We start from the raw sequence: 15,193 nt of genomic DNA on the forward strand, positions 1-15,193 counted from the left end.
TCGCAACAATAATGTTAAATTGATGAAATATTAAAAAAAATATTTGCCACCTTTGAAGACATTTTCTAAGTTTACCTCATAACGAAGCTTTTAAAATGGTTGACTTACCATCTATTTCGGACACACGGTACGCGCTTATAAATTTGCACCTATATATACATAGATACATATATGCATACTCACCGCCAGCTTGAGAAGACGCTCGGAGGCCTTGGCTACGTCCATATTCTGCAACGCAAACGAGAGAGGTACGAGATTATTAATGTAGAAGGTAAATACGTGGGAAACATGCGGAGAAGGGGTGTGTTAAGAGAAAGAGGCAGCAGGAATGAGTAGATATGCCCTAAAGCTGAACGCAAAACAAATGCGAGTTAGGAGGGTGGGTGTGAGAGGGCGAAACGTGCTACCAACTACAAAATGTAACTTTCTAATTGGATTTAAGATCGTAAATACGATATGCTCTAAGCTCGTCGATATACTCGAAGCTGAATTATTTCACATATCGCATTTAGAATTACACAATCCAAAATTTGCAAAAAACATCACAATTGAGCGCGATATAAATTTTGAGTTGTGCGTGACAGCTAAAATCAAATCAATGAATCGTCAATTCTTCTGAATGGAAAGGCTGCGATATTTATACGTATCTCTGTACAACATGTTACGCTCTGTTGCAACACAATTAAAGGTTTACTTACGGATGAACGCCCACGCGAAATTAGATTAACGTCACTATCGAGGAAGCAAACCGCAAAATTTAATCTGCGTGTCGAAATGCGGTTATATGATATCAATACTCTGTTATTATTTGAGGAATATTGTTTTATACAGCATTAATATCTTCGACAACTATATCATTCAAGAATAATGACGCGATTAAAATGAAGGGCGTTAGATTATTGAATAAAATATTAAAAGATTATCAATCTTTGTAAAGAATTAATTCTTTGTAAGAATTAAATAAAAAGTAATGCCTCCATAAGCATTACTCATAACTGGATTAGGATATTTTAATAAATAAAACAGAAATAATCCTTTAATTATTTATATTTCTCAATATAGTCTTCAGATATTGAATACATTTCAGATATTGAATACATTGCTATCAATGGTGAATAAGTCTTGAACACGCAAGAAATCAAGAGACTGAATCTTATCATACTACATTTTAGAAATTAGAGATTATTTAGAGATTTGTGTTTTATTTATTAATTATTTATTAATTATTTAAATATTCCAATTCAGCTACAAATAATTCATATAGAAGCATTACTTTCCGTTAGATTATTGTACTCAATAATTCAATCTTTATTTTAGATGTTTAATCTGGTTAATATTAGATATTTTTAAATAAATCTCAAAAAATTAGTCCTTGTTCTTCGTGATATCAAATTATCATTTTAAATCGTTCCACAATTGCATTAATTTCTAAAGTTGAAAGAGCATATAAAAAAAATTTAAATGATATATGTTCTTAAATGTTATATAATGTTATATGTGATTTAAATGTATACATTCGCTATCTGTGACATAGTTATTTATATATTGCGTTTTATTACAGAATATTATTTTAAAAAGAATCAATTAGTAATAAAAAATTCAGATTTATTTAGATAATACGTAAACGATGAATAATAATATCTGTCCATCCTTAAGCATATTATTGATATCCAAATTGAGATAATATATATTTATCAAAAACAGAATTTCATGTATCGAACATAATTAAATTTAATATGCGAATCCAATGAATAGTAGAATTAATCAACAAAGTTTAATGGAGATTCAGATGTTGTTAATGCACTTATAATATATTATTGAATTAAATGAACTTTTAATTAAATTTAATAATAATTCCATATCAGGTAAAAGACGTCCGAATTTCCTTTCTTCGATATAGATTTACACTCGGTCTATAATGAATAAGGAGCTTTCCACCGATGGAATTGATATTTCATACATGGCGCTAATTGAACACAAGGAAAGGAAATCGTCCCTCCGGCGTTTCGCTTAAGTGGCGGTTGTCAAGAGGTCCCTCCGAATGCTACAACAACCACCCAACCACGTTTGTATATACCAAGTTTGCGAATAAATACCTTCAGAGCTTCCACGCGACTTCAACGCATCATTACTGTGCGTGTATGCACGCGCCAATGGTCGCATTCCTTCTTAAACAGCGGCATCTCTTTGTACAATGTAAAGAGAAGTTGCCAGTCTTGAAATACTTCGTTTATAGCAAGATATATATTTTAACATAATTCAACAAATTCTTTTCAGATTTATTCTTGACAGATAATTCTTGACAGATTTGAACTTAAATAAACATATTTCAAGTTATACTTTTTTTTTATAATACTATAACGAATATTTCTATTTATTTTCTAAATATAATTTCGTTTTCACTGTAATTAACAAAAATGTAATCTGCAAAAATAAACATTTGAAAATTAACTAAGTATTTAATAAATTAAAAGTGATAATTAAAAGTGCATTTCATTTGCCAGTAAATAATAGATTTAATACGACAATGAAACACACACAACTAGATCATGCTAATTGCAATTATCGTGACGTATTGCCGTTATTACAGTTAATATTCTGCAGCATGACAATATCATAATGCTAATTAAATTACTCGCGTTTGTCACTGTTGCAACAGAATAAACAGAAAAATGGCAAAGGTGAGATACAGAGTGATATTGTTAGCTAGTGATCCGCAAGATAATGTGTTACGTGAAACGATTAACGTGCTGTATATTCTATCCGCTTATATATTACTGATTAATGGTATATCAATTATTGTAATTTTATCGTCATATTTAAAAACTTGAAAAATAATTGTGGCAAGTTCGATTTGAAAGGACACGATTCAAACGAGTGGCACTAAAGTTTAAACACTGTATCGTAAACAAACGTTTATGTTTCCAAGAAAATGATTTTTTTACGACAGCAACAAGTTGTCCCAACGAGGATTCCATGTTTTCTTAGCGCCAACTTTACAGCTTACAGCAGGTTTAATGAGGCACGATACGTTACGGGGCCTGATAATTACGAGCCGGGGCAAGTGGCAAGCTCGGCTTACACTGTGCATCTACTAATAAAACGCAGCCTTCCTGCGTGTAATTGAACGATTAAAAGAAGCTCCTTAAGAGGAAACGATGATAAAAAGGATTTAAAGAACATAGAAATAATCGTTAATGAAAAAGATCTAAGACATTATCAATATAAAATCGCTTGCATAAGCGCGCCTCGGAGAAAACGAGCTAGTTGAATTTGTATTCTCGTGGAATCACCGCGTCTCCCAAATGATTGCATTCCAACCAAAGTGCTCGATGGTTCGAGAGAACCTTCGCGAATGAATAGCAGCACTCAAGATGCAGACGAAAGAAGGGGAAAGTGAAGGGCATTCGAGGGATCGAAAATAAAAGCAGGATAGATTTTTCTCCGGTCGATCACGTTCAAAACGTCGTCCAACACGTAGACATCCGAACCACATTTCTCTCTCTTTTCTTTCTCTTACTCCATTTCTTATTCGTTCTCTTTATCTATCTTGTTTCCGTCGGAAAGAAGGATTTGTGCAACGCGAACGATCAAAGCGTTGCTTTTTGAATGAAAAGTAAAGGCGTGTGAGAAGAAAGTGCTTTTCAATCATGCATTGTGATTCTCGTATCTATGTAAAGAATAGTACTCTTTACAAAAATTTATAGATATACAGACGATAATAAATTGAATATATTATGATCGCAAAAATATCAATAAAATATCCGTCAAATATTCATACAGAACGCACAAAATGTTATATCATTTATGTTATTAAAACTATACATGTGGTATATTGATTCTTTTAACTATAAGAGCAATAAAATATCCGTTAAATATGCAGTGCGCTGGAAACGTTATACCGTTTAATTATGTCATTAAATTATATTTATGTATATCGATTTTTTTTTAACTGTGTAAGTAAATTCTATACTTAAAAATTCTTAAAAATTATATAGGTATGATACCAAAATCAAAATTAGGTGGAAGTGAAGACAACACATTATAAACAAACGTCTTATACTTAAAACAAATAGTATGACAATAATGCGCCACCCTGTAAATTAAAGTTAATAAGGCACTTATTAAAAGCGAGAAGATATTTGCCAATATATTTAAAAAAGCGCGAAAGTCGAAAAGATACAATGAACTGATGCAAAAATTGCCTTTTTTCATAACACTTTCCTCCTTCAAGTCTTCTATCCGTCATCTTTATTCGACGTAATACAGTCGAGTGTTGTCACCTTTTCGCAGCGGTATGAAACTGAACTCTACTCGTGGTACTTCAACGAATATATACATTGCGAAATTCCGGAATGCAAGAAAGGATGGAAAAAAAAAGAAATAAATGCGGGAAGGAAAGAAAAAAGTGAAAAAAAATTGCCTTGCCATCGTACTGTCGAGGAAACGAAGCGACCTCATCCAATCCCCTCAACGCCGCTGGTCGTTTCCTTCGCGCGTCGTCGTTTCAATTAGCACCGAGAGATTTACACTTTGCATCCGCGAACATCTTGTCCTGCCGTCGGGGAAAGTACTCGAGATACTGGGAATTCGCTTCAGTTAGATTGAATCTCAGCTGGCCGACAATAGCGTGGCGAACGAGAGGTGCTTATGTAGACATCGCGCCACCATTTGGCCGAAGAGCCGATACCTTATCACGCACGCACGTCGTAGATGGTTAATGGAGATTTTACGAGCGAGGCAGATGCGAGATGATCAAGAGATTCGCAGTTTTTCTAAATCGATGAATCATTAAATATCAATACTTCTTAAGTTCTTATTGATATTAGCAAAAATTGCAGCAGGATATCAGAAGATGTTTATATTACACGAGATTCACATATTATAATTACAATAAGTATTGTAACTAAACTTGGATCGTTGTCGAGATATTCAACTAAGCTTTTTAACTTAAAATATTATTTATTTAAATAATACTTCTCTTCAAAAAATAAAATGTAACATTTATCTTAGCATGTTTAATATTTAATTTAAAGTTTAATATTTAATTACAATATATCCAAAATATCTAATAAATACGTAAAGAACAATTTAAATGTTTTTAATGCTGTCAAATAAATTTCCACGTCGTGTTCCTACACTCATTACGCAGAAAGTCTGTTTTTCGGCGAATTAACGTTCGGAGTTATGCCTAGAATTCAACTCAACTCCTTTCTGCAGGCAACCAAAATATTTACTTCGATCTGACAACTTCCAGAGTCGCGCTTCCACCAGACTATGCTACTGGAGCGCAGCGGAAGACAAATAGGATTAAAAGGCACTCGACGTGGTCTTAAGTGTTTCGTGCCGGCAAAAAGAGGATTCCGCGGACAACTATCCTCGCTATTCTCCACTCACTAACGTCTTCTGGTACCAGTTAGCAGTCGAATAAATACCGCCTGCAATCTCTCCCTCCCTTCCTCTCTACCTCTTTCTTTCTTTCTTTCTGATGTGACAAACAGGCTGGAAAAAAATAAAACAATAACTCGCTCCGGCCGCAACAGTTCTCGCAAAAGTCCAATACGATTGAGTCTCTTTCTTATAAAAGATCTCAGTTTCTTCGCACTCCCTGTTTGATCACGAACATTGCAAGATTGAAATGTTTCTGCAAGATATTCGAAATACAACTCGCGTCCGCTTTTCGCCGTCAGTTAAAAGTCGAAGAAATACCGTCTGAAATTCTTCGTCTCGACAGAGATACTCTGGCAATAAAACTTCGTCTCGCCTTTCGGTCTTTTAGACAAGCACGTTCCACTGTTCGTCGTTATACGTTAAGCGGCCGGTTGTAATAACGTCCATCGAGCGGATTTTCAAACTACTTTGGAACAACACTGAAGTCTGGATCCGACGATGTAATTAGTCGAAAATGGATTATATAACATCAAAATTCAAAAGTTTCTACGTAGATACAAATTTTAAGGGAAATGCAAGAAAAATATTAATTAAAGAAATACAAAATCCATAGAATTTGAAATATTAAGACGTTGATGAAGAAAATTATATTAAAAAGAAAATGCGTTCACAAGTTTATTTCTTCGAGGTTTGAAAGAAGACCGGCAAAAACACACGAGATCGCTCTTATAAAAATCCGATCCTTCTGAGTCACGTGCAGTTTCACCAGCGATTTTACTTGTTAGCTGCTGTCTCAACGTTTTCTTTTTACTCTGCCTATCGCAGCGGATCGGAAGAATTTTTGCAGCGTCATAACTCGAAGCAGAACTTCCTGCCAGCGAACGCATATCGGCGACTTTGATACAAGAAGGTGTGACCGGCTTCTGGTATTCCGCGAATTCCGCCTCAACGTTGGTCAAGTATCTGGAATCCTGCCGACGAAAGGAAAAACGAGCAATAGGCGAACATCGTGCATGCCATGCAGCTTTTCCCGATTCGTCGCTCCTTGATCCTTTCGCCTTAGTAGGTTTATATATACGAAGAAATAGAGAATATAAAAGGACATAAATTCGCGAAATAAATAAATAAATAAGATTGTTTTTTAATTAACAATCCCACAAACGGACTGTATTTATGAAATTTTTTATAAAAAATTTTTTCTCAAAAAAACTCTCTCTCCCTTCTCTTTTTCTCTCTCCACCTTCATATTTATAAAATGTAATATAATGTAATAGATTAGTTTACGCATAATTAATAGATTAGATTACACATAATTAATAGATTATATTACACAAAATTATGTCTGTATGTATGAGAACATAATATGTATCATTAGAAAATCGATACATTTCATACGTTTCATATGTTCCATATGTCATAACTATCGTAAAGCCACATGCTTCTCGAAGCAGTATAATCACTTTCGACGTATTCCCGAAAATCCTTTAAACGCTCATCCCTTTAAACTGCAGTATGCCGTGAGCCGATAAGCCAGAGCACGATACATCTTTTCTGCTATTCCTCGATCGCTCAATCGATCCGCAAAGCAAAAAGCCGCACAATTCTATAGGCAGAAGCCACAGAGAAACAATGGTTTCTCTGTACTTTCGTGACATAATAATCATTCGTGATATTTAGCAACATTGAATTACATGACAGATCAGATATAAAACAAATTTATAAGACGATAGTACAAAATAAAAGGATTAAATGAAAAGAAAAAATAATGTAGAAACGAGATCGTAAGCAAGACTAAATAAGAGACTGGCAGAGACTTACATTTAGCGATAATTGAAGCGAGCGATATTATTCGTAAAAATGTATTCGTGCAGAAGCACAGACTGTCACTAAGCAAGCGCTGCACGATGGATTTCTCAACGCTGGAGGGGTTAATCGCCCACTTGCCAGAGGAAATCGCGAGGATTTCCGGTCGCGCGCGGCACGGCTCATGCCCGACCTTCTTATCCATTCATTCTGCCCTGTAAGAATAACGAGGCTCAGCCTGGAGCACGCCAGTAAAAAGTGATTACCCTCCGACAAGCATCATCCGCAGTTATCAATTTTCTCCTTTCGCGACTCACGATCCGAAGAAAGCAATATCCACGTAGATTTCTTAATCTCTCTCTCTCTCTCTCTCTCTTTCTTTTTTTGTCTTTCTTTCCTCATTCCCGCCAACCTCCGCGAGAGATAGTGACAGACCACGCTAAATCAAGGGAAGCGAACATCATCTCTCAGCGCCAGCTGGACGTTCGATCGACGACGTGACTTTTGTAATCGCGACTCGCAATTATCAGATCCAATTTGTCGCTGAACGAAAAAAGAATGGCGCATGAAACGATCAGCGCGGAAGCGATCGAACTAGAGGAGAATCGAAACGGTCGAAGGGGTTTGTCGTCTGGCCCCTATCCTAGCATTAACTTCCCTGCAACTACCTAGCAGCAATGGCAATTACTTTGCGTTCGGTCGATACCGCGATCTCGAATGCTACCATTGCGGGGAACCAATAGAGTGAGAAGGAGAAGGAACGCCACCATCGCCTCCTATTTCTAGCGTGCGTCCTGGCAAAGTGTTTCCTTCGAGTCTCTTTGGGAACTGAAAGGAGAACGAGGGAGAAGCGAATAGCGCAGCAGAGAGGGCGTCGAACGATTTGCAGAAGCAATTTGTCCGCGACGCAAAATCATGCGGTCGGATTCCCAGGACCAGTTCCCTGCTGAGTGGCTCGCGTCGATCCTGATTCCCGAGATGGAAACGCTTAATAATCCTGCGCGGGATATAACCCCGAACGCGGCGAAGGGACGTCAAGGAGGAAACATACCGTTGGATTGCCTAATCGTGAATATGGAGGTTCCGATTAGCGCTACCGTTATGGAAAGGAATAGTTGCTACTCCCGCAAAGCTCTGCAACAATGCATCCAACTGTAAATAATACGCGAATACACAAACCAAATTGACGGTAGCTGCATCAAAGAGATTGCTCTTCGATAATGAGCATGTTTCATTAAAAAAATATAATGTTATTTGCTAATTGTGTTTCCATAAACTAGCAGACAGAAACATTATTGACATATTTGTGTTTATATAAACTAGCAGACAGAAACATTATTGACATAGTTATTTATATCTTTTATTTTAATTATGCAGAATGTATACGCGAAACACCTTAATTAATTTTTAATCATGCTGAAGCTAAAATTGGAATTTTTGGTCTGAATATGCTTTAAGCGTTACATTTGTTTGTGATTCATGCTTTATTAACCTGTTTTATTGTATTTGCACAAATAATTGTAAATCAGAAAGCATTCTAGATTGATTAAAGTTAATCAAAAATTAATTGTCTCTCTATTAATTGTATTTCCAGCTTCTATACTAAATGAAATCAATTCTGCATAAAAAAAAGTAAAAGTAAAAAAGTATATATGATAAACATTATCGACCTCATACTCATTGTACAGGCCGTATTTATACGCGTAAGAATTTTTTTTGTAATTTTATCGAACATATTGCAGTCAATATTAGTATGAATAGCTGAATTATTAGCAGCTCTAGCGGATCGATTGCAAGATCCGGATTTTCGATAGCATTATGTACGAAATATGGGCGTAGGTGGTGAACCGCGGACGTCTGCCATGTTGTGGTTAAGCTCAGCCACATAAAAGGTCCCATTTAAATCCATGAGTCTCTCACGAGCACCCAATACAAAATTCCCATCGTCGCGGTACATATTCACACACTCCACACACCTCCACAACCTCTCGTTACCGCGCAATCAAAGGTATCTGAACGAAATTAAAAGTATATATATTTATCAATACTGCGCACTCTGCGTACTCCTCTAATTAGCTTTAAACTGGCCTTTTCCTATACCATTATCGATACAACTTATTTAATTAAGCGGTTCGTTTATTACACCTCATTGGTAGCGACTGATAATTGGCTAATTAACTTCCTCGTCGTTAACGATTTTTTAAAATTAATTTAGTGCATGCCACATTTTCATTATATCTTTATAGGAAAATCTAATAAAAATCATGTTTCAGAGAAACAGAGAGACAAGAGAAAGAGAAAGAAAGAAAGTGAGTTTTCTGTTCAATATGATATCATATTTAATATGATATATTAAATAATTCAATATACGATTTAATGTTCCAGAAAAAAAATATTTATCCATAGTTTTTTTTACTCTGATCTTCATCAAAAAGAAACTAATTATTACAGGTAAACTCTGCACACAGTCGATTTTTCATATAAATATTGGAGAGTTGAAGATTTAATCCGAGATATTTAAACAAAATTAGGATTTCGTTGGAAGTAACAAAACTCACAATAAATGACTGGTGATAACTGTAGATTCCGCAAATGTATTTAACTTTTATCACACTGACAGGGCATCGTCCAATTGGAAGAGAAAACGCGAGATATTTGCAGCGAAAATATCATCCTCCTATTAAATCTAAGGTATTAAATCTAACTGCCAAATCAAGGCGGAGGATTTAACTCCGTGTGAGATAAAAACTGATGACGTGCCTCGAGCATTATTGCGACGCAACGGGTTAAAACGACATGCCGCTGACGCGTTTCTTCATTTCTTCTTCTCACTTTCGCTTATTTTTATCGAGACTGCTACCGTCACGAAAATAAATTGGCTGTATACCATTTCCACTGTAAATGTTTTGTTGCCTCGACGGAATGGAGACACTGCGAATTCTCGCGACGAAGTTATTAACACTGTGAAATATATCTGCAACACCTTCGGGCGAGCATAAGCGATAAAAAAAATATACTTTGTACGTGTCGCTGAAACCCTTAGTTTCCTTCCATTCGCATCTGTTTAGCATTTTAAGAAATACAATTTACATCATACTCGTGATATTATGCAACGTTATGTCACAGACGGATATATTGCCTACAAGTGTAACTTGCAACAATATTACAGCAACTGTGGCGTATGCGACAGCTCCCTTTTTCCTGCGTATTTTATCATGAGGGAATTCGTAGCGCGGGGATCCCTGTTTGTTCGGGGTAATACAGAATTTGCCGTATATTTGTGTGTATCGAATTTCCAGGCCAGAGTATTACCCGAAAGATTGATCGTACCTATTTGGCGAAACCAAATTACACTTCTACTCGTCTCTCGGCTCCTATCTTACCAGCTGTTACACTATCATGGTTAGCCCGATTTATTTATGACCAGCACGATAAATAATTGGCTTTCATAATAAAGTAAGAAATATCGTCCGAAACATCAATAGTTTATTATCTATATTGTTCGAGAATAAAAGTGAGTAAGAAGATAAACAAGGTGTTGCGCTTCAGACAAAATTTAAGAATTGACGCAAAACATTGTTTGAAAAATGTCATAATAATGCAGTACGTAAAACACTCACGCTAAAGGGGATTAATGAGTTCTTTACGGAAGGTATCATCCATTGTTGAAAAAGTGACATCACTACTTGGCATCCTACGACGACTTCCAATATCCGTTTTATAAGAAATCTGTAAATTATATTGGATAAATTATAGATAAATATACAAAAGATCCTCTCTTAATATTAAAAAATATGTTCTTAAGATAATATAATATTATCTTATATAAAATTGTCAAAAATATCATTTAATTCTTAATGACATTTAAAAACGCAAAAATTATATACACATATTGTATACATACAATATATATAAAATTATAAATTGTACATTTTGATAATAAAATATATATGATTCTGATTTAAAAAAGTAACACTTTTGTCTTTTGTGACAATGAAATATATCCGTACAACATATACAATATATATTACAACGAACGGGAAAATATATTTTTTATAGGATTTATTGACCATCCAAACTAATTCGCTTCCACGTGATTCTATTACATTGATCATTATACTGGTATACATTTATTTGCTTTCAGATTTTATCGACGGCGCAAACCGATTTCCGGCCGGTTCCGTGAATTTCCACCCCCTGCATTCTCGTTACCCTCCCAATCATTCCCTCGACATAAACCGCTTCTCGAAAAATCGGAAATACGACTTTTGAGTGCTATCGCGTGAAACGACGTTCCTATTCGACGACACGTCCGCGTGAGTTTTCGTTTTCAGCAAACTGCTAGCGACAAGTAAAGTCTGGACGTTTCAACCAACGTGGCCGCATAGAAGACGATACAAAAGGAGAAAGCACACAATGAAAACGAATTACAATATACCAAATCAAAAGGACAAACTTGAGAAGATATACTAAGCGTATAATAATTTAATTTGTCAAATCTGATTTATCAACAAGTATTACTTATAATCTTTCAAGATAGAACATTCTGAATGCATAATTAAATATAATTGAGTAATCCATGTAATCCAAATTTAACATATGTTTTTAAAATTTAATACCCATACATTGAATCAATTATTTATAAAGTTTAATTTAATGTTAAATTCCTTATGGAAATATCCCATAATAATTCACGTTTTATTAATCATTTGTATGTACATTACTTTTGATATTTAACATTATTATAAAACATATTGAAGTTAGGAATTGTAACAAAGAATTCTTTCATTCATTCATGAAAATTCCATACATTCCTATAATTAAATTATTATTCGCAAATGGCATATCGAAAATAAATTTAAATCAAATTTCTCAAATGAGTATAGGAATTCTAAAATAGAATCTCACGGAATCTTCGTCCAATTTCGACACGCGCGAATAATTCATGTTCTAGAATCGGATCAAGTAAGAATTCTCTTCCTCTTCAAAATTTTCTTCTCAGAACAGAATTCATTCGCTGGAATCTGAGTTTCGTAAACCGGCGACTTCGACATTTGTTGACATTCTTTACGAAAAGAAAATAAGACATGAGAGAGAATCGAGGGATATATTACTGACGAAATCTATACGAGAAATCTGAGAGCAAAGACGGATTTATACACCTCGTGCAATATATGCGCCCGCGCGACCAAACTCAGACAATATCAAGTTTTTACTTGACTTGTTTAATCTAAGTGAATTTGCTGATATTTTTAAGACATATGTAAATTGAAACACAGTTTCAAAGAAGTTAAATGGATAAAAATCATTTAAGAATACTAGAGAACTTATAACATTATTTCAAAATTAATGTTTTTGAAATTCTATTCATTTAAAATGTTCCTTCAGCCTTGTTTGTTTCAATCGAAATCTAAGTTTTCGCTCGAAATATCTCTGTCAATTTCGAACATTCTTGTACTCACACTCTCTCTAATAAGAAGATATTTCTGTTTTTGTTATCAATTTCAAAATAGATACCTATGAAAAAAAAACGTCAAAAACTTACAGAATATTAGTCTCTCGTGGAAGATTAATATTAGATACATTAGTTGGAAGCTTTTGATAAAAAATCACAAATATAGCTTCATACTACAGTGCAAAAGTCACAATTGCAAATCAATCGTTTACTCACCTCTTTCGAATCCGCTGCGTTCTGGGAAAATTCAGTTCGTAGCACAAAGTGGGTGCCAATATGTAGTAATAAAGATCGCCGAAGCTTAGATTATCAGGATATTGTACTAATGAATTTCCACAGTCGTTCTCATGCTCAAAGTCACTGACATCATTTGCACTCTGTTGAATGCCGGAAGCTGTAATAGAAAGAGCATATTTTATTAGGTCGCGTCAGTTTATTATTATACGATTATATTAATAAAAAAATTAATAAAATCCGTGATATTACGAAGGAAAAAATATCTTTTAATGTTTCTTCTTTTCACTGTGTGAATGAAAGGCTTTCCTTTCATAAATAGACATGCAACACAGTCAGTAAAGTGACACAGAAAGATATAAGATCTAACAAATATGAAATAAGCAATATAAAAATTTGTTTAAAGAAGCTTTTGCTTTTGAATAGAAGGTTAAAAGATACAAATCGCAGAAAATATCAAGAATCTACTTTATATACAAATACATGTTTGCAGCATTAACACGATTTAAATGCTTGTGTGTGTGTGTATGTGTGTGTGTGTGTGTGTGTGTGTGTGTGTGTGTGTGTGTGTGTGTGTGTGTGTGTGTGCGCGTGTGTGTGCGCGTGCGTGCGCGCGCGCGCTTAATCGCAATTTGTAAAATTAAAAATTTCTAGAGAATTCCTACAAGTTTCATAATTGTATCTCTCGCTTGTACAATCACACGTCTCTCGAGTAGTTTCTCAGACTTCTTAAGCAACGAAACTGATTCGTTCGCGCGATCTATTCGGCCGGAAGCCTTGGAATTTCTCAGCGTTGTGCTAGGTGTGCGGATTCCCATCTGCGCGTCTAATCCCACCCCGACGCCAAACCAGTAACTGATAGAATCCCCTCAATTATCCAAATCCGATGAATAATCCAATCTGGAATTCAAATAAGCCCGGGTTGTGCCGGGTGCCGCGCTCTGCATTGTCGCTCGAACTCGACAGCGGACTGGCGTCGCGATGCCAGGAGTTGTGCCAGTCGCGGTTTGCTCTCGCGACGTCGATTGACATGGACGTCGACGACTGACTACAGGCGTCGTTCTGCAACCCTCGTAATAAATGTAGAAGAATTCGACCAAATTAAATTCCTCGCGCTTCTTTTTATCATGTCTTTTTCTGCCCCCTCCCCCCTCTCTCTTTCTCTCCCTCTCTTTCTCTAAATGCGAAATAAATGTATATAGTTTATTTTCTTTTTTTCCTGTTCAACAACCGTCACAGAGAAAGACGAAGCTTCTGTGACGACAAAATCATCTGCAAAACGTCAGTTATCGATGCAATTGTTTACAGGAAACTGTAAATTTTTCGAGCAATATAAAAACGGTAAGACGAGGAAGAATTACAATCGTCAATCAATAATCAATTATGATTGATATATTTTTATATGATATTTATGTTATAATATAAATTTTATATTTATATTCCTATAAATAAAAACAAGGAAATTGTAATTCTGAGCAAAAAGGAACTAGTCTTGAATGAAGCATATCGCAATTTGCGTACGTTTATTTAAGTAGAAATAACGAAATTGACGTGATTTCAGAGAACAGTCAAATAAACGAAATTAACGAGTGCACGATCACGCAGAAGCACTCGGAAACGATTTAATGATTCGTTAATATTCCATGTAAATTCGTTTGATTCAAACCTGTGATCTTTGGGCAGTAAACCTTCCACCGACGGATTATTAATTAAAAACCACTCCCTGCAGTTCGGTTTGCAGAAACTGCTGTATTTATTCGGAGCATTTCCAGTTGATCAATTATACAAATGCTCGAATCTTTTATCAATTTCATTTACACGTAAAATTGCAAATCACTGTTAATATTGCTCAGTTTCTAATTACGCTATGTATTAATTCATTTAATAAAAAGCTTTTTATTTCCGATAAATAAAAGAATTTAATTTAAAGTATTATTAAATTTTGTTAAGAGCGTTATATCAGTTAAATTCTAGTTTATATTAGTTTATATTTTCAGAGTAAGATATAATCGAGTTTATTTATTCATAACATCACCTGATTCATTCGATTCAGTAATTATGTTAACGGAACAATCGGTAGGATATTCTAGGTCCTTCCTTTGTTTGTAATGAGGCTTTGTCACTACGATCGTTGACATATTCTTAACATAGCATGACGTTCCTTATCTCGCAGACTGAGGTGACTCAGGTGCATCGTAAGGCTTTATTTATTAGAGTACCAAACATTAACAACGATGCATAATATACAGCAATAATTGTACGTTAACTATGTAATTATATATATATATATATATACATATATATAGAGCA

General features: G+C 35.0%; 1 protein-coding gene across 2 annotated transcripts in view; it reads right to left on the reverse strand.

The window, feature by feature from the left end:
- The window catches only part of LOC108689036 (diacylglycerol O-acyltransferase 1), a 102,866-nt gene that overhangs the window by 13,451 nt on the left and 74,222 nt on the right, over window positions 1-15,193 (reverse strand). For both annotated transcript variants that reach the window (XM_018195632.1, XM_018195631.1), the window contains 3 exons: window positions 12,866-13,043; window positions 10,815-10,923; window positions 184-228 (listed from right to left, as the gene is read on the reverse strand). In XM_018195632.1, the coding sequence (XP_018051121.1) occupies window positions 184-228; window positions 10,815-10,923; window positions 12,866-13,043 (332 nt within the window). The remainder of the gene's footprint in view (window positions 1-183; window positions 229-10,814; window positions 10,924-12,865; window positions 13,044-15,193) is intronic.

This window comes from Atta colombica, unplaced genomic scaffold (genome assembly GCF_001594045.1).
Source record: "Atta colombica isolate Treedump-2 unplaced genomic scaffold, Acol1.0 scaffold254, whole genome shotgun sequence".
Taxonomy (NCBI): Eukaryota; Metazoa; Arthropoda; class Insecta; order Hymenoptera; family Formicidae; genus Atta; species Atta colombica.